At 40.8% G+C, this 21052-nt stretch overlaps 2 protein-coding genes across 8 annotated transcripts in view; one reads left to right on the forward strand and one right to left on the reverse strand.

Annotated features, from left to right (window-relative positions):
- JAZF1 (JAZF zinc finger 1) overlaps nucleotides 1-1909 on the forward strand; it is a 272664-nt gene extending 270755 nt beyond the window's left edge. For both annotated transcript variants that reach the window (XM_058677982.1, XM_004582412.4), the window contains exon 6: nucleotides 193-1909. In XM_058677982.1, coding sequence (XP_058533965.1) covers nucleotides 193-369 — 177 coding nt within the window. In that variant the 3' untranslated portion in view covers nucleotides 370-1909. The remainder of the gene's footprint in view (nucleotides 1-192) is intronic.
- Nucleotides 1910-2922: 1013 nt separating this feature from the next.
- Nucleotides 2923-21052, reverse strand: part of TAX1BP1 (Tax1 binding protein 1) — a 61339-nt gene continuing 43209 nt past the window's right edge. For 2 of the 6 annotated variants that reach the window (XM_004582413.3, XM_058678354.1), the window contains exons 13-18: nucleotides 20227-20352; nucleotides 19220-19291; nucleotides 16119-16302; nucleotides 15649-15797; nucleotides 4363-4445; nucleotides 2923-3887 (exon numbers count right to left, since the gene is read on the reverse strand). In XM_004582413.3, coding sequence (XP_004582470.2) covers nucleotides 3686-3887; nucleotides 4363-4445; nucleotides 15649-15797; nucleotides 16119-16302; nucleotides 19220-19291; nucleotides 20227-20352 — 816 coding nt within the window. In that variant the 3' untranslated portion in view covers nucleotides 2923-3685. The remainder of the gene's footprint in view (nucleotides 3888-4362; nucleotides 4446-15648; nucleotides 15798-16118; nucleotides 16303-19219; nucleotides 19292-20226; nucleotides 20353-21052) is intronic. The other 4 variants (XM_012926184.2, XM_058678355.1, XM_058678356.1 and 1 more) reach the window with 4 other exon arrangements.

Below are 21052 nucleotides of genomic sequence, written 5' to 3' on the forward strand. Positions count from 1 at the left end.
ACATACCTGAAGCTTCACAGTTAGCCATCTACCCCGTGCACAGTACGCATGCTGTACTGCCCAGGAGGGTCACAGCTGGACTGTAGGCCAGTGCCTGCTCCCTCACCAGCGCCCAGGGGGCTCCTGCTGCCCAGCGGCAGCCGGCCTGTGACTCCATCCATCTAACAGGTGCTGCTTCTGTCTCTACCGCAGAATGTGAATGGAATCAAGTACCATGCTAAGAATGGTCACAGAACACAGATTCGTGTCCGCAAACCATTCAAATGTCGGTGTGGGAAGAGTTACAAGACAGCTCAGGGCCTGCGGCACCACACAATCAACTTCCACCCCCCGGTGTCGGCTGAGATCATCAGGAAGATGCAGCAATAACCCGCTGGTTGTAACTGTGCCAAGAAATCCTCACCAGCAGTTGCTGATTTTGAAAACAGCCACCTTTTTTTCAGGGTAAGCACTCAGCAACCCTTTAAAGAATTAAATGCATGCTTTAAACCTTTTCTGTATTTTGGAATGATGTATCTTTGTAGCGTTAATGATTTTGTACATTTGCACATGGAATCATCTACCCACTTTCATTACTTTGATGTAAGGTGCTAAACAAACAAGCTCCAGGTTCTTCAGCACATTTCCCCCCAAAACAAACCCGAGGGCGGGCGTGTGGCAGAGCGCTCAGCTGCCTCGCAGTGGTAGCGCTGGGGGAGGAAGGGCCGGCACGTAGGTATTTTTCCCAAGATTGTAACGTGATTGAAGTTGTTCAACACATCAACTCACATGTGTTCAAAACCAAAACAATACCTTCATTATCAAGCTGTTACCATGCCTTACATGATGCAGTTAGTATTTGTGAGTAGAAAGACTTTAGGTAATGGAACTATAAATAAGAATGTCTAACAATATGCTAAAAATATTTTCATATTTAAATAACATACATAAAAAGGTGTGCTTTCTGTGTTTTATATTATCTAGCAGAATCCTTTTTGCCCTTTCAAAAGCTGAAAATCTTGCCATCTGACTTACCAATAATGTTAGTGTTACAACCTGCATTTTTGTATGAAAGTCTGTCCAGTTCCCTCATTAACAGTCGAGTGCCTGCTGGGTGCGAGAGGTTCAACTGACGCCTACTGTGATCTGCGGACCAAGATACCAGTGGAGTGCAATCCTTTCCCTGAAATCTGTTAGCAAACGCTTTGAAGTACTGAAGTGCAAATTTTGTGTGTGAAGTTTATTACATCTTCATCTCCAGCTGAAGCTTAAAGCACTTTGTAGTTCTCTATTGCCAACTGCTTATGTGTTGCCAATTCTTGCAACCACTGCCCCTAACCAATCTGCGGGTTGCAAATCCAAGTTGGAAGCATGCTGCAAAGAGGCACATTTTCGTTAAGACCCCAACTGCCGCCTCTTCCCACTCATTGTGTTGGAGACTCCTTAAAAGGCACTTTTCCCATCACACTGTACATGTCTGCATCCTCCTTGCAAATGTCTGTTTAGCTTTATAAACATTTTTGCTGAAATATGAAAATGAGCCTTATTGACAATTAAGTGCTTCTTGCAGCAGGTGGTCAAAGAAAAGTGACTAATATGACCCATAAGAGTAACTTACATCTGGACCATTCCTGAAGTTTTTCTCACCGACAGTACCATCATGCCTTGAGTGTTTTCTCCCAAGTGCTATTCCTTACATGAAAGAGTTTACCAGTTGCCTAATTATGCAATAAAAAAACTGCTTGAGACAGCTAACCCCCCACAGGACAAACTGAAGAAACGCAAACTCAAGCTGCATACCACTTTCTTCCCATGTTCTCATTTGACAAAATTTACACAGAGCTGGGAAGCAGGAGTCCCCTCCGAGAGATGACAACTCTGCTAGCCAGATGGGTAGCTCCTGTGTCCCTAAGCCGCGAATCCCTCATGAGGGATTTGAAAGCATTTATAGACACTGCCCTCTAAAACGTTCCTCAGATTTCTACGAGTGGTCATGGTCCCAAATATAGTGTTAACCTCCATGTTTAAAAGGGTGATCCAGACAGGAGAAGCAGCCAGTTGGCGCAGCAGAAGGCCCTACTTGGCTAGTTCATATCTACCTATAGTTGACCAAAAAAGTATAGGCCAGCAATTTTCTTTTAGCTTTGCTCCTTCTAGTGCAAACAAAAACAAAAACTGCAGGCTGGATCAATAGTTCAAACAGCTAAACAGTCATAAAAACAGTCATCGTGCATGTTCAATTTCTTTCAACGATAAAACAAATTTCAATTTGTATTTACTTATTCATTGTGACAGTATTAACAGGTAAGGATGGGAATATTTTGTTATACCGTGTATAGTGAATGTATTGTACTGTGTCTGTGAAAACTGTGCTTTAAATTATATTTTCATATGTTTTGTTGGGGACAGAGCACATTAAGTCTGAAAGCAACAGAGGTTTGTTTTAGAACTGAAGGCAACTTAATCAAAATTCCTGTCAAGAAAAGCTGCTGCTAAGTGTAAACAAAAATCACATTTAAAATAAACTGCCTCTGACCCAAAACCTGCGTGGCTGTGTTTTCGTCTCTGGCCATCATGCGGACAGTGGCCGGGTGCCTGGAGGAGCTGCCCCTCATGCAGTGCCCCGCCCATGCCCTCCAGAGCCCTGGCAGCCTTCAGGTGACACACAGATTTGGTTTTCTCTTACACTGCATTGCTCTTCCATCAGCAACAAGTTACTGATCAAAAACTTAGAGCCAACAAGGACTTTAAAATAAGCTCTAGGCTCTAACATGCACACTCTAATTGCACTAGTTACTATAGTATTTCAAGGATGGCATCAGGTTAGTACACTATTTATGGTAACAAAAGTTCAAACGTACACTTGAAACCCCAGACCTCCAGAAATGTGTCGTGAAGGTAATGAAAGTACTATCCAGCAAAGGCATAACTAAAGAAACAAACTGAGTTTATCCATTATGGTTTTAATTATTTTCTAAATACTATTTCAAACATATGTTCTCACCAGGAAAAAGTGAAAATACACATTGTGATTTTTGTGCCACCAACACCAATGTTGTGTAATATGAAAATAATTGTACTTACACATCTTGTTCCATTATCCTGTTAAGTAGAAATACAACTTTAAGCTCGTTTAAAAATAATCACTCAGGTCATCTGTCATAAAGTTAGTAAAATATGCTTTCCAGTAATGCCTGAAACTGACATTTCTAAAAAGATTTATTTGCAAGTATGTGATCTCACGGAACATGTAACTTCACTCATAACTATCATTTCATAGCATTCAAAGAACTACTTCGTAAAGCTTATCAATGCTCTTTATTACATAATATTTAGTAGTCATGCTCAATCAACAAAGTCAACAGAAACCTGTAAATACTCTGCTAAATAATCTAGCACACTAATAACATTTTTCAGTGCAATGACATTAAAATAAATTTTCTTCATACAATTTTGCAAACAGGAGAATAAATATATAAACACACAAGAACTTATTTTCTTAAGCAGGAAGAAGAGAGGTTAAGATTCGCTTTATTGGTAAGCCAAACACTGCCCCTGCCTCTAGCATCACCAAACTGGAAGTAGCTCTTGGTCAGAAAGCAGAGGGTACAGGAACGGGATACCTTGGGCTCTCCTTAGTGGTCTATTATTTGAGGTGATTTTTACTTCTAACTTCTAAATGTGATTAACTCTTAACAAAAAGTACCTAGTCAAAATTTAGAACATTCTGATCAAAATGGGTCTGGACGTGCCTTTCAAAGCCCTGCTGGTCGTAGTCAGGAGGGAACTGCTCGCTGCACATGGGACACACTTTCCAGTGACTTTCAACGTGTTCTTCGAATTTGCTCTGATCGTAGTTGGGAGGGAACATTAACTCGCAGAGAGGGCACTTCTTGTGAACATCAAAGCTTGAATAAAAGGAAAACGAAAATTTCTAATTTAATAAATCCAAACAAGTGTCAATACAAGGTTATATTTATTTAGCTAGCAAATACATACCAGACAACCTGACATGAAAGTATCTATCTTTAGATTTTTTTTTGCTTCTGAATGCTATAAAAACTCTAATTTTACTAGATTAAAAAAGTCCTTTAATCAAAAAAACCCCTCAAATCCAACTGCATTATATGAAAGGAGTCTTAGTGCTAAAAATTCAATCCCTGATTATAAGAAGAGCTTCTTGTAAAACTGGAGACTCTAATTCCCAATTTCCCAACAGTGGTTCCGTGGTCTGGCAGCTGGAAGGGCCAGCGACCTCTTACACGCTGGACCTTCTTCCAGTTCAGTAGACTGGGCCCCAAGATTTCGTATTTTGTGACAAGGACAGGGAACCACACTTTGACAACATAAGCTAAATTTTACAAAGGAAAAATAAAAATTCACCTGGAATCAAAGCAGAAGCCTGTTCCGTGCCCACGTCCACGCTGACTTGGAGGGTTGGGAGCGCTAGGCACAGCCTCGTCCTCCTAGGCAAAAAAGAATTTCCAACTTTTGAGAAAAATGAAACCAAACACAAATTCCTTAAGTCAACCCCTTTAGAAAGATTACACATGAAGAAATTCTACCATTTAACTTTCCCTTAAACATGTTTGAAAGTAAGTTTTGCAGTTATTTCTCTAGGCCACCCTGAAATACTGGAGCCCTTCTTATGGACAGGGGAAATGTTCCAAGACCCAAAAGAATGCCTGAGCCTATGGATAGTATCCAACTGTACCTAAAATATGCTATTTCCTAGATATTCAGAAGATTTAATTCCTAAGTCAGCCACATAAGAGATTAACCATTCTTAATCATTAAACAATTTAATAAAATACTATAAAAGACAGTTCTATATCTGTGTGTCTTACTGTCTCTCTCAAAGTATCTTGTCGCCATCACCGTTTCACTTCCAGATCATTCCAGCTTGTCCTGCCTACCTGAGCTGCCTGACCCCCACCTCGGCTCTCCAGGGCTATCTCAAACACTGCATCACTGTGACCCTGGGGCAGAGGAGGGGCAGGCTATTTCATCACACTATTTAGAACATGCCAGTTAAAACCCAGGAATCATTCCCCTTTGCAATTGGCAATATTTTCAAACTTTGGTTACCTGCGAGTTACAAAACTATGGAAAGCAAAACTTGGACGAGGACAGATGACTAACCGGCAGTACTGAGTGGACTATCTGTTAGCAACTGAGTGTTTACCATTCTGTGCACGTGGGGACTGCTGCCAGAGATCTCTTACGGCTGCAGTTACTCCAATTATCCTAACCATTAAGCTCTATTGTAGAATAAAGCTCAAAATTTTTGATAAGCAGGCTGTCCAGTGAGTCGTACAAAGGTGGAGCACAAACCAGTGACTTGGCATCCCCTGTGTGTCCAAGTGGGCAGTTCCTAAAGAGATCTATGCAGGCGACATTCACAGCCAAGCACAGAAACTTGCTCCACACCAAAAGCAGCCACCTCACCAAAACTGGTCATGAGCTCTCTTCCTCTAAGCAGCTTCCAGCCACTCTTTGGTCATGAAGTAGCAGCATGCAACAGCAGGCAGTGAGAAAGCCTTGACAATGAGGGTTAGTCAGGCTTGCCAGAGCTGCCAGGAATGGAATAATCAACTGTGTCACAGGCAGATACACCAAACAGATGTGAAGAGAACTAAGTAATCTAGGTGGGTTTAGCTTTTGTTCGGGAGTGTGTGTGCATGCGTGTGTCTATCACCGACAGTTTTCTCTTAAAGAAAGGCTCTTTTTCATAATGTTCATCACATGAAAAATGATTGTTTACGTATATGATTTACATAGGATATAACTGGACAAAAGGAAAACAGGACTCAAAACCTAGAAACACTCCACACGCAGTTTTCAGGCAACTGAAATCCAGACTCTCAGAGAGGACGAGACAGTGTTCACGCCTGAGCGTGCAGAGCTCGGCACAGGGTGTAATCCACGCAGACCTACACCTTCCAGCAACAACACTGCAAACACTAAAAACCACAAGCTGCATTGCAGTGATGGGGAACAAAATTATCTCAAAGAAAAAACTCTAATTTTTGAAATGGTGAGAAAAATGAAAAGGAAAGGTCTTGATATCCTTGTTTAGAATTCTGGACAACTAAATTTAAAACAATTAAACATTCCTTTGGGGCCAGACACACAATATGGAAGAAGATCTCCCAGCTTCCTCTCCCTGTTTGCTAGCAGCTTCCACTGCCATGAACTGCCATGAACCCCTGCACAGACAGCTGTGGGCTGAAGCGCCAGACCTCATAGCTGGAGGGTGGAGGGAAGTAGAAGCTCACACTTGCTAAGCCCTATCTCATCCGGCAATGACCTGACATCTTCTACCACCTGTTATGCAGTACAGGGGGAAAGGAACGTTAGTCGCCTCCCATGTGGCATCATAGAAACACCTTCAAACAGTTCAACACCAGTCAATCCCTTCAGCAGCCCATCTGTAACAGCCTCTCCTGATGCTGCTTGTCAGATGATCCAGCAGCTATTCACTCAAGAAGACATTCACTCTTAGTTTCCAAAACCACAGATTTAAAACAACAGAAGAGACTTTGAAGTGAGGCTATTAAGAAAAACCGGACAAGAACTCAAACACCTATGAGGTATTCAGCAGTGGATCACAGTTACACATCTGAAAAGAACACGATGACATCGCACGTTATTTTTGCCAGTTATTTTAATTACTTCAAAGGTCCAAACCCCAGGACTAGAACCGTGGTGTAGCACACTAATCACCCACCTGTGGTGCCAGCATCCCATAGAGATGCCAGGTTGAGTCTGGCTGCTCCACTTCTGATCCAGCTCCCTTCTAATGGACTGGGAAAGCAGCAGAAGATGGCTCAACGCCTTGGGCTCCTGCTCCCATGTGGGAAACCCAGAAGCACCTGGCTCCCCCAGCTTTAGGCTGGCCCACCTCCGGCCATCTGGGGAGTGAACCAGTGGAAGATCTCCCTGACACACACACACAACACTCTCTCTATCTCTGCCTCTTCTCTTTCATGTAAAGCAAATCTATTTGGGGGGGGGGGGGGGCGCGTTACCTTTAGGCCTATTGGTTCAGTACTGTTTTTATTACAAAATGATGTACAGCAATGATGGAAGCAATCCATGGTAAAGGCCTACATGAAACTTAAAACCTTATGATGCGCCCAGCTCAAAAAATACTCCATGCAGAAACATGCCTACATAAGCACATATAGCCAGCTTGGATAGTAGATATACTATGGAAATAGGTTAAATTGCCAGATAATAACATAGGGCTAGATCACACCAGTGGATCCATGAATAAAATGGAATACATATATCCATACAATGGACTATTTTTTAACCTATTCAAAAGGATGGAAATTCTAGCACATGGATAAATCTTGAAGATAGTTTAAAAGAGAAAAATCGGGCCCACCGGCGTGGCCTAGCGGCTAAAGTCCTCGCCTTGAACGCCCCGGGATCCCATATGGGCACTGGTTCTACTCCTGGCAGCTCCACTTCCCATCCAGCCCCCTGCTTGTGGCCTGGGAAAGCAGGAGAGGACGGCCCAAGGCTTTGGGACCCTGCACCCGCGTGGGAGACCCGGAAGAGGTTCCTGGTTCCCGGCTTCAGATCGGCACGCACCGGCCGTTATGGCTCACTTGGGGAGTGAATCATCAGATGGAAGATCTTCCTCTCTGTCTCTCCTCCTCTCTGTATATCTGACTTTGTAATAAAATAAATAAATCTTTAAAAAAAATACTAAAAGAGAAAAACCATTCACCAAAAAAGCAATCACTGTGACCTTGCTCAGATGAGGTTACTCAGGAATCAGAGAAACTGAGAGGAAACAGCTGTGGGAACAGGGAAGAGGCGACACCATCAGGATGGAATTCTGGCACTAAGCACAAGGGTGGACGACACCATCTGAATCATCAGTACACAGACTAGGAGAATATTTACTCAAAATTTCCCAAACTCTGTTATTAGTTTGTTAGGAATTGGTAAAATAGTTTTGGACTATTCAGAAATCAGTAACAATTGTCAAGGAAGAAAACGGTTTATCACTTAAAACTTTCACTAAGTCAGAAATGATTTTCCTTCAAAAGCATTTAGTGTCCGCAAAGGCGAAAGCCAACAGGGAAAAGCGCCCCTTGGTTCCACCTTACCATGTGACTCTTCTGCTGTCAGCCTAGGATGCTGAGCTTGTTTCCCAGGTTCTTGGGCCTTCACAGTCAGATTCAACTACAGCACTGGCTCACCTGGGTCTGCAGCTCATAGACAGCAGGTTACACACCATCACCACTACCACTACATTTGCCCTGGAGCAAAGAGCACGGCCCACATTTTACCCTCCCCTACTCAGGCCCTTGCTCCTGGCAGCCATTTTGAGAACCTGTCTCGTGAAGTTCTCTCAAGCTGCTGAGATGGTCCAAGTGCGTGGGCCCCTGCCACCCACATGGGACACTGGATGGAGCTCCTGACTTTTGCAACCATCTAGGAAGTGAACCAACGGTTGTAAGATCTCTCTTTGATTTTCGAAAAAAATAAGTAAATCTTAGGGAAAAAAAGACCCTAGTAGTTTCCACAAACTGTTGTAATAATGAAAAATCTCATTAATCCCAGAATTTTCTTTTTTTTTAAGACTTATTTATTTTTATTACAAAGTCAGATATACAGAGAGGAGGAGAGACAGAGGAAGATCTTCCATCCGATGGTTCACTCCCCAAGTGACCACAATGGCCTGTGCTGTGCCGACCTGAAGCCAGGAACCAGGAACCTCTTCCGGGTCTCCCACGTGGGTGCAGGGTCCCAAAGCTTTGGGCCGTCCTCGACTGCTTTCCCAGGCCACAAGCAGGGGGCTGGATGGGAAGTGGAGCTGCCGGGATTAGAACCGGCACCCATATGGGATCCCGGGGCGTTCAAGGCGAGGACTTTGGCCGCTAGACCACGCCACCGGGCCCAATCCTAGAATTTTCAAATGAATATTCTCTATTAAAAAATGAGAAAAAAGTTTAAGAACTAAGAAAATATTTAAGCTTTAGGGGACACCATTAAGTGAGCAAACATTCACATTCTAAGTGTTCAAGGAGAACAGGAAAAAGACATTAAAATACTAAGAAAAACAGGGAAAAAGTGTCAAGTCACTGAGTTGAGAAACCTAATCAAACTTGTGAGCAGAAATCTTACATCCTCAAGAGAATGGAATGATACAGTAAGTGTCCAAAAGATTACACCCAGCAAAACCACAAATTGAGGGAGTTAAGCACCAACAGAGAGGTCTTACAAGCAATGCTTAAGGGATGCCTACACCTGCAGCAAAAGGTAACTACCATCATGATGGTAAAAATAAAAAATTCAAAGCAAAGCAGATAGAGAATAAGACAGCAGAGCTACAGAGAAAAGCCCCAAACCTCCATGATGAAGAACAGAGGACATACGAAGTAACCAAAGCAGAAAGTGAACAGAATGACAGCAATAAACAGTAATGTCAATGAGAGACTCACTCATACCAGTAACACAGACTGAACTTTGGAGAGACAGAAAAAAATATCATACAAATGGACCCCCAAAGCAAGCAGGAGTGTGCTTGGATCAACTAAAATAGATTACTATACACAAGCTTTCAATTCAACAAGAGGAAATACTGCCAGACAATGATAAAAGGATTAATTTGTCAAGAGGAAATAAAAATGTATGAGAGGTCAGCGTAAGTCATCACCTAAGCTGCCACTCCCAAAGCTTCCATCCTGTATTGAAGTGGTAGTTCAAATCCCAGCTGCTCTGCTTCTGATCTGGCTTCTCGTTACTGTGCCTGGGAAGGCAGCAAAGCAGGAGTCAAGCATTGGCCTCTGGCATGCACATGGGAGACATGGCTGATCTTGGCTCCTGACTTTGGCCTGGCCCAAGCCTGACCAGCAAGTAGAAGGTGTCTCCCCGTTCCTCCAGCTCTCATTCTCCATACCCTCCTTACCCCATGTTTCAAATAAAATTATACTTTGAAAATACCAACAAAATTTTTCACAAGGATACCATAAAACTACAAAATATGTATGAAACCATAAGAGAATAGCAAAAACAATCTTGAGCAAAAAAGAACAAATCTGGAGACATTACAATCCATATGTGACTTCAAAACACTACAAAGTTAAAGTAGCCAGCTCAGCATCGGCATACACGCACATACACAGATCAGTGGAACAGAACACCAATCTACATATTTACACCAAATACCCTTCAGTTAATGCAAAAAGAATATATATTGTAGAAAGTAATGTCTCTTCAAAAGAATACCAGAAAAACAGGACTGGACATCCTCAAAAGGAGGAAAAGAAAGGGAGGAGGATAGGAAGGAAAGACACTTAGGCCCTTTTCTCACCATTCAAAAAATCAACTCAGAATGACGAAAACCTGAAACAATTACTCAAACAGAGGGAATACATTTCAGGACACTGTCTGGATATGATCCCAACGGCACAACTAGGCAAATAGGATTGCTTCAAACTAGAAAAATTCTGTACATATTTTTAAATTGTTCAGCTAAGGAGGAAATAATTTCCAGAATACAGACACACACAAAACTCAAACAAGTCTATAGTGAAACAAATGACCTGACCCAGGGATGACGGATCAGCTCCCTGCTTGTGGCCTGGGAGAGCAGCAGAGGACAGCCCAGAGCCTTGGGACCCACGTGGGAGACGCACAAGAAGCTCCTGGCTCTTGGCTTTGGATTGGCTCAGCTCCAGCCCTTATGTCCATCTGGAGAGTGAATCAGTGAATAGAACATCTCTGTCTCCTCTCTGTAAAAATCTGCCTTTCCAATAAAAATAGATAAATCTTAAATACATATGTATGTATGTGTGTGTATATGTGTATCAAAAATTGAAGAGGATGCGAAGAACTCATATACATTGTTGATGAAACTGAAAATTAGTATAATCATTATGAAAATGGCTATACAATTGTATGCATCTACAAGAGTGTCCATTAAAAACAGAATTAAAAGATAATTGTTTTAGTGCAAAATATTTTTCTAAATCCAGTTTTTCATAATATGTATTTTTATTAATTAAAGATTTCTCACAGAGATGTAATTCTTTATAAATACATACAGTTGCTAGGTGTCAAAACCCCTTTTTAAAAATAAGCTAAAAAAGAGTGCCAATGCCTGAGTAACAGTTATTTGAAATGGCACATTACTGCTCTTTATCTTTAACACCTATATTCTGGGTGGTATTAGTCAGCATTTCCTTTTTTAGGAAATGTTACTGTTTAAGCTTTGCCAGATATCCACTTCTAGTAGTTTATCAATCAGTGGAGGAACAGTATTGAAAATGACTAAGTTGCAAACATTATGTTAAAGGCAATCTGTCACCAAAGTCCACACATTCTGTCAATTGATTTACACGACTGAATGTAAAAAAAAGGAGATTCAGAGTATTGTGGGCTGGAGGGAATAAAAAAGGTGAGGTGAATGCTAAAGGGCACAAGGTTTCTTCCTATAGTTAGAAAAACATCCTAAAGTGGGCTGCAGAAGCGGTTACACCAGCCTGTGAATACAACAAAGAGCCCTGCATTGTAGACTTCATGTGGCAAACTGTACAGCACATGAGTTACATCTCAATTAAACTGTCAACAAAAATTAACTACTTTTCTAAGATGACCTAAATTTTTAAATGGTTTAGTAGGCAAAAAATAGAAACAAAGCATTTCTTTAAACTAAAATCATTAATCATGTTCATTTAAATACCCCTTCTATATGAAAAGCTTATGTTATAGACAAGGGAAAATTCTGCATTAAGAAATGCCAACTAGACATACAGTACTAATCAGAAATAATTATACAAAAATACCTTAAAATAGCACAGAATTCCTCTAATCCTTTTGGTGTTGTCCAATTATCTTTTTTTCCCTTGCTGTATATTATGCTTTTGGTTTAATAACAAACAAATCTCTAGTAAAGATTTATCTCAATCTTTCCCTGAGTTTTACAGTTTTAGCTCTTGCATCGAGGTTCAATTTCTGTTGACTCTACACGGTGGAGGGGAGGTGAGGTTTTGCAGCCTAACTTTGTTCTCTCATCAAAATAGATGTAAAGTTTTCCAAGCACCATTTGTTGCAAGGGCTATTCTTTTTTCATTGAATTTTACTGGCATTCTCCATTAAAATGAATTAACCTTGGGCATAGACTATTCTCACAAACAGGAAGCACATTAAAATTAAACTTCTGGGGTCAGTGCCACGGCACAGTGGGCTGGACTTCTGCCTCTGGTGCTGGAATGCCATGAAGACACCAGTTTGACTCCCAGCTGCTCCATTTCTGATCCATCTCCCTGGTAAAGCAGGCCTACGAAAGCCACAGAGAAAATGTCCCAAGTCCTTGCGTGTCCCTGCAACACATGGGAGACCTGGAAGAAGCTCCTGGCTTCAGATTGGCTCGGCTCTGGCCATTGCGGCCACTTGGAGAGTGAATCAGTGAATGGAAGATCTTATCTCTGTCTCTCCTCTGTAAATCTGCCTTTCCACTACAAATAAACCTTAAAAAAGAAAACACTCATGAGAAAAAATGTGCATGAACAAAAACTGTCCTTGGTTTGGGCAATCCTAGTGCTGGAATCATGAAGAAAGCTACAAACTGTGCTGCCACACAACGTGAGACTTGCACATCCACGGAGAGAGGGGAAAGGATCAGAGGTGGACAGAAAACACTGAAGAAATGCATAAAGCCAAGTGGAGTCACTTGGCCTAGAGCAACACAGATGTTTAGACGAGTGCACTCCAAACTGAATAAAATAAGGATTTTGTTTAATAGTTTATTCTCAGTTGATAGACTGGCAGGACATTCTGCACTTCCAACAAACCCCTAAAGATCATATTACTGCCCATATAAAAATAACACTTTCTGAGTAGCAAGGATTAGACCCCTGGTTCTAAAAACCAGACCTGAAAGTGCCTAAGACACCAGAATAAGTTTTAATTAGTTTTAATTTTAATTAATTTTAATTAGTTTTAATTTTCAAGGGATATTAAGTATTCAGAAATATTCAATGGTTGTCAGAGACAGTATGACTCACTAATTCATGACATCTGACAATTTTAGGTTTAGATACCGGCACCTTCCTTTTAATGATATCTCATTTTTGAGAAGCTAGGGTTTTTGGCAGTTGCTATGATATATGAGAGGGCTCTGAAATGTTCAAAGAAAAACAAAATGAAAACAATGTGCACAGTCCATGAATATCTGAAGCCACCTGAACTGTCCAAGCTGATTCCAGGGCCTGAGAAATTATACAGTGGCCAAACAGTCTTACACATCAGTAACCATGGTGATTTAAGAATGAAAATGTATGCTTTTCTATTTCAAATAGTTACTGTGTTAGGCATTCCTTTTGGCCTAGGAGATGCTATCAACACAACTTCTGAGATGCTAGAGTATCTTGAGCTGAAGAGAGCACACAAACCTCTGGTTTCTAGTCTGCCAGGCAGTTGTGCCCAGCGCTTTCACATCCAAAAATAAAAGGTTCAAATGCTGCCTTGACCATTCCCAGCTGCGTGAAAGGGGGAAAGCCCTTTAAACTCTTGATTTCCTCAACTATTAACATTTCTTACTTCAGAGGGTTGCTACAACACAGAAATGCTGCTAAAACCTAAAACATGTTTACTATCGTCACAATTATGATTTACAGAGTTGATCAAAGCTTTTGACCTCACTGAAGCTGGCCGCAGTTTCCAGGGTGGAAGAGAGGCCATGTAGTAGGTATAGTATTGGGACAGGGTGAGAGAGTTTCTTAAACCCTGACTCTCAAAGTACCAGCACTTGAGGCTGTTAATCTCTCCCAGGGCAGAGAAACAGATAAGAAACAAGTCAACCCAAATTTGCTTCCCTCTAATACCACTACTGTAGCATAGGTACTAAAGCCGCCACCTGTGGTGTCAGCATCCCATATGGGCACCGGTTCTAGTCCAGGCTGCTCCACTCTCCAGCCAGCTCCCTGCTAATGGCCTGGGAAAGCAGCAGAGAACGCCCTGAGCACTCAGCCCCTGCACACAGGCAGGAGACCCAGAAGCGGTCTGGGCTCCAGGCCTTGCAGCTATTTGGAGAATAAACCAGTGGATGGAAAATCTGCTTCTCCCTCTCACTATATAGCTCTTGCAAATAAAAATCTTGGGGCCAGTTCTATGGCACAGGGAGTTTAGCTGTCGCCTGTAGGACCAGCATCCCAAGTGGCCCCTGGTTCAAGTTGCAGCTGCTTTTGATCCAACTACGTGCTAATACACCTTGAGAAAGCAGAAGATGGCCAGTGTGGACGTTTGCAGAGTGAACTAATGGATGGAAGATGTCTCTCTCTGTATCTCTGCCTTTCAAATAAATAATGTTTTTTAAAAATCTTTAGAATTTGCTTCCCCTTTATAACTGTAACCACTTACCAAAAACTTCATTTGTAAATGAATTTTGTTATTGTAATATTAAAAATTTTTTTCAACGTACATAAAAACTTTGTAATGTGAAAAATCTGAATGCAAAATCTAATGACTTAGGGTGTGCACATTAAGGGTCCTCCTTCTGTCCGACTCATTACCAAATCGAAGCATGTCAGCAAATGAGCACAAGACTGTAACACTGCTCCTCAGGAGTCTGCAGGAGGGCAAAGCACACAGATCAGAAAGAACATTCTGCTAATTAAACTGAAGCAGATGAGTACAAAAAAGCAGGGCTCATCACACATAACATCTGTGCCAAGAATGATCAGATTAAATATGCAGAACGTGAAGTTTAGGTGTGAAAGAGCAGTGCGATGATACTCCAGACCTCAAACAGGCTGCACAAGTTCTGACAGTTGTCCTAATTATCCCCCGCTAATGGACGCAGGAGGCCAAAAGGCAGGAGAGAGAAATACAATTTTCTCCATTATGGGTGTTGAACACTAGGCTAAAATCATGCCTGTCTGAACACTGATCAGTTTCCACAAAGGTTAATAGCAATTAAATGCAGCAAACTAGATGAAATGAGAAACAGGTCATGATACCACTGCACTTGCAAAGAGCACCACGCAGCACTTCTTTCAAATTCATCTGAATGTACGGGAAATTCAAAGAGCTCCTTGAAGAAAAGAACCTAGTTTCCCAAAAAGGTGCTCTGAAGGAATGATTCTACTTACTAAATGGCAAAGAAATCTCTTAAATGAAATACAAAACTAGTAACAGGATACACAAACGAATTCAGTTTTCACTACTATTTACTCATTAGTATTATAATGCTTCCAATGTACATAAACATCCAAGATGCGTAAGAGTCTTCCTCCAAGAATGAAAACTACTACCCATTTTCTCGTTTTTCTGGTTTAAAGATGATAAAGGATCTGCCTTAAGGTTTTAACGTGGGATAGAAATGCTAAAACAAAGACACACTGAGCATCCTATTCCATTAACACTGTTTCTTCCAGCCTCCTACAGACTGTAGCAAGCTACAAAGTGATATTAAGAGTGACTATCTGACCCATACGATACCGAGATCACTCTCTGAACTTAATCTTTTTCTTTACTATGTAAATTCTAAAGTGAAAGTCTGAAATAATTTGCATTGCCCCAAAAATCACAAACACATAACAGCATACTCTCTTCTTACACGCACACAAACATACATCCATCCTTAACTCTCCACGCAACAAAAAAATCAAAGTGACATGCTCAGACAGTGAAAACTGAATTTACTCTGCTATCCTCGGGGTCTTCTAATCCATCAGGCCGACTCAGGTTTCGAGCAGGCTGGCTACAGACCACACTGTCCTCCAGGCCCCAAGCAGGGACTCTCACAGGTGGCCTCTGGATTTCATCTGGATAGAAAGCACCATCTGCTCCATCTGCAATAAGAATTTCAGAGGGTAGAGGAAACCAGCTATTAAAAGTAGCCTAAGCATAATATGATGAAAGTTAAAAATAATTATTTTGGCATATCAAAATATGCATTTTATAATTTTAATCTATGAAAATAAAATTTAATAAACTACTCTTTCACAATACATCACCTCTAGAAGTGGCTGGTAATCATCTTAAACATTAAAATTATTAAATATTCAAGTAAGACGATGCTTTTGAGTCCTGGAAATTCTATAATCTCAGTAATATATGTGCAAAAGCTCTCCAGATTTCAGTTGCCCACAAAAGTAAAGTACTGTAGTAACCTCTTATTTCCTGGGTGCTGTAAGGGTTACCATACTGCAGAACTGGCTGTGCACTGGACAGTGCAAGAACATGACCATTTTGCTCTGAGGATGTGGGGAGACACTGTGAAACCCGCGGAGAACTCTGAGAATTCTGACCTTCCATTTTCCTTTCTGTTTTATTGTCCAGATTCCTTTTAAGTTCCTAAAATTAACAAAAACAAAGATAAACAGGCAAAGCATCGAATATGAGAAGGACAGATTTAATGCATAGGTACAACACAGCCTCTTCCTCATTTGCTGCCCTATAATAACTATATCAATGGCACGGGCATGTGCTAATAAAACTTTACAAAAACATTCTACAAGGAGCCAGCACCATGGCATAGTTCAGGCCTTCACCTGCAGGGCCAGCATCTTGTATAGGCATCAGTTCAAGTCCCAGATACTCTATTACAGATCTATCTTCCTGCTAATGCACCTGGTAAAGTAGTGAAAGGCACCCAAGTCACTGGGTCCAAGCCCTCGTGGGAGACAAGGAGGAAGCTCCTGGCTTTGGAGCCCAGCTGCAGCTGCTGCGGCCATCTGGGGAGATGCAGCAGATGAAGATCCCTGTCTCCTCCTCCGCCTGGGAAATCTATCTTACAAATAAAAATACATGTAAGTCTTTAAAACAAACAAACCAAAACAACCCACAAGGCACAGTTTGCTCAAACCCTAATTTTGGCCTAGCCCAGAGCTCCGCCATCTGGGGAGTGAATCAGCTAATGGAAGACATCTCTGCCTCTTTTCAAATAAACATATAAATCTTCTTTAGGGCCCGGCGGCATGGCCTAGCGGCTAAAGTTCTCGCCTTGAACACACCAGGATCCCATATGGGCGTCGGTTCTAATCCTGGCAGCTCCACTTCCCATCCAGCTTCCTGCGCTCACTTAGGGAGTGAATCATCAGACGGAAGATCTTCCTCTCTATCTCTCCTCCTCTCTGTATATCTGACTTTGTAATAATAAAAAAAAAAATCTTAAAAAAAAATCTTTAAAGGAAAAAATGACACTCCTACCTTAGAGTAGCTCTTTATTTCACTAGTCATAGTGAAATTTTAGAGAAAAAAAAAATCAAGAAATACTCAAAGCACAATTCTGATGGTTGCTTTTTCACTTTTTTTCATTACTTCATTTTAGTAAAGGGTGTTTCTTTAAAAACAATTATTTTTTTTAATTTATAAATTTTATCTTTTATAATGATTACATGGCTGATCAGGGTGGGAAGGATCGAGGTTTAGGGAAAACTGGGTGAACTCAGTGCTTCCACATTTGCTATTTCTTCTTGTTCCTGGTGGAAGGGAAGAGACAAAGGGGGTAAAAGGCAGAGTAGAAAAGATGAAGATGTTCCATGCAGTGGTTCAGTTCCCAAGTGCTGCAAGATTCAAGAGCTGGGCCAGGCTGTTGCGTGTTTAGTAAAAGCACAGAACAGGGGAAGCAAATAATCATCAGTAATCTCAACATCTGTATGAGCTCATGTCAGGGTCTGCCATTTTTTGACCATGGAACACATTTGTCACAAGAAAGATCTAAGCTGCAGAACTTAGGCAGTGCTGCCCTGAACATCCTCTATCATGACCTTGAATCTTCTAAATATAACTTCATCATCCTGCAGGCCAACAAGACTCACAGGTGTTTTACATCTTACCAATCTTAGAAAATGAATAAGCCTCTTGAATCTTGGCTCCCTTTCTGCTACCATTTTTGTTGTTGTTCATGCCAACCACCTTGGTGGTGTGCTCAGAGAGCCAAAAGAAAATTACATACCTTAAAAATACTCATTTTTACTTACTGAATAAAACTAATGCCTATTGGTCACATGCTACATTCAGTGAATTGTAGTTGTATCTAGGTTTCAGAACTGAACAAAAGGGCCTAATCCTAACCTTGTGGATGACTGGGGCGGGCGTCTTGGTTCATGACAGAACAGAAAAACAGTAAGAGACAAGATAGCAAAAAACAAAGGCAAAAAAAATTCACAAATACTATGAGTCTTTTAAAGTGATATGAAACTAAGCTTACATCATGGAAAATCGAGATTAATTAAAAAGGACAGGAAGTAAAGAGCAACTAGCTTACACTGCATTCCTGACAAGGCAAGAAATTTTAAATAACAAAACTGCTGATCCAGTATATTTCTTTTACCAAATGTTTTTATAAGCAAACACTATAAAATTGTATGCCTCATTAATTTGTTTATTTAGCCCACAAATATTTTAATTTTTTTATTTCCATTTTATTTGAAAGGCCTCAGGAGGAGATGGAAAATTTTTAATCTGCCTGTTCATTCACCAAATAGCTATATTGGCCAAGTTGAAGCTAGGAGTTTCATCTAGGTCTCCCAGGTGGAGACAGGGGACCAAGGACTTGGGCCCTCACCCAATGCTTTTCCAGAGAGCTTGCTGGAATTTGAGCAGCCAGGTGTTGAACTGATACCCATAGGAGATGCTGCCACTCAGGAGGCCAGCACTTTAACCCTTGCGCCACAGCATCAATCCCGCACCCTTTTTTCTTCACTGGATTTGCACGGTGGTGCTGAGCACAATTACTACTAATGCAACTGGTGCTACTGGCCTTATTCCACGTCACACAAGCAATACCCTACCAAGGTTTTTAAACCTATAATACAAATTCAACACAGTGGGGGACAAACACAGCAGTATCATTGTGAAAACATGTTTATCTTTGCAGAATGTTGACAGGAGACTACGGAATCCACATTTTGAGAAATGTTGCACTATAGCATCTTTCACATTTGAATGTATAGCTCTGAAAGTCAGATGATGCTATAAGTCACTTTACCATTGCAAAAAAAATTCCCTTTTACAAAAGAAAACTAGACAAACACATTATACGCAACTTTAAAATATTAAAAACTGTATAATGGAACACTGAACTTTCAATACTGTATCATCATTCTCATACTCCAAAGAATTTAATAAGAGTAAACAAAACCACTTTTACACAGCAGTATTAACATTTGCTTGTCATTTCTTAAAGACTTCATCCAAATGAATTATCAAGTTCATTAAGTTCTATTAACATTCATGTCACTTTACTTTTAGGCAAATTATTCAATACCTTTTCTCTGGAGAAGTTTTCCAAATACGAAGTCAGAGTATTTATTTCCTTATCTTTCTCAGCCAACTGCAGCTTAATGAAGAAAGAAATCATTAATATTTTCATTATTTACTCCTTATTTGAGATCTACTTTATCCTAGTCAAAATAACACCTATTATCAAATCCATGTATCATCTTTTGTTCATATTCTTTGACTTCTAATTATCTGTCATTCAAACAAAAAAATTTGAAAGGTAGAGAGCAAGGGAGGGAGAGAGGACAAGGACTTTCTCTGCTGGCCTCAAATGGCCACAACAGATAGGGCTGGCCCCGACTACACCCAGGAGCCAAGAACTCCATCATCCTGGTATCCCAAGTCCTCGGGCCCCTGGACTTATGTGGGAAATCAGGAGATTCCTAACTCCTAGCTTCAGACTGGCTTACCTGCAGCCTTTTTAGCCTTTGGGGAGTGAACCAGTGGATGGAAGATCTCTCTCCATCTCTTTCTGTCTGTAACACTGGATACTTTTATTTCTTTCAAATAAAAATAAATAGAGGCTGGGGCAGTGGCATGCAGCACTGGCATCCCATATGGGTGCCAGTTTGTATCCTGGCTAGTTCTAATCTGGCTCCCTCCACGGGGCCTGTAAAGCAGTAGAGGATGGGTCAGGACCTTGGGCTACTGTACTGATGTGGGAGGCCTGGAACCAGCTTCAGATCAGCTCAGCTCCTGCCACTGCAGCCATTTGTAGAGTAAACCAGTGGATGGAAGACCTCTCTTTCTCCATCCCTCCTCCCTCTGTAAAATCTTTCAAATAAAAACAACTCTTCAAAAATAAATAAGTAAATATTTAAAAATGAACAAAATTAGAAAAATTTGAATAGATGTGGCACTCTACAGAACTAAAGCCACAAAAGTCCAATCTTCAGCTCGTATTTTCAGAACATAATAAAAATAAAATACACAGTAAATACTAAGTACCAGGCACAGTACTGTATTTCAAGTTTATACAAGCAGTAAACTTACTTCGTAATTGTCCTTCATTTCAGCCAGTTCAACTTTTACATTTTCAGCAATTTTTACTTGTTCTTTCCATTTCAGCTCCATTTTTGCAAGTTCATCAGCATACTTATTACATTTTGTTTTCTCATCCTACATGAAATTAGTACAAATACGATAATATTTTAAATCCATACAGGGTAAATATCCACACAAACGTACTTAGGGATGTGCTACACTCCTATACTACAGCAGTTACTGCAACACAAAAATAGAAAAAACCAGATGTCTCCAACAGAAGACTGCATAGCCACACAGCACAATAGTGTGTACCTTTCTAAAAACAATGACTTAGAAACACATGACAATAAAGATAAACTGTCAGGACTCATGAATGGAAAATATCAAGTTGGACTATGAAAACATAATATAATCCCATTTTCATTTGTGAATTATTTTGCACAATTACACGTTTTTTGTGTTGGTGTTTTCTAGAAAACTATAATCCATAATAGTAGTAGCCCTCATATCTGGAAATTGGTATCATCAAGGTGCTAACATCTCTATTCTTTATTTCTATAACACCATAACCTTTTACTTTAAGTACATATAACTTCTGCAAAGAGCAGAAATAAAAATCAGCCATTTATATTGCTGTAGCTTCTAGGCACTGATAAACACAACTCCAGGCATTCCTGATGAAAACAACTTCAAAGCTTACTTCTAATACATTTCTCTTTGAAACAAGGTATCACAAAGAGTTAGAAATCTTGACAAAGGCCCAGTGGCCTAGCAGTTAAAGTCCTTGCCTTACCTGCTCCGGGATCCCATATGGGCGCCAGTTCTAATCCTG

This window comes from Ochotona princeps, chromosome 20 (assembly GCF_030435755.1).
Source record: "Ochotona princeps isolate mOchPri1 chromosome 20, mOchPri1.hap1, whole genome shotgun sequence".
Taxonomy (NCBI): domain Eukaryota; kingdom Metazoa; phylum Chordata; class Mammalia; order Lagomorpha; family Ochotonidae; genus Ochotona; species Ochotona princeps.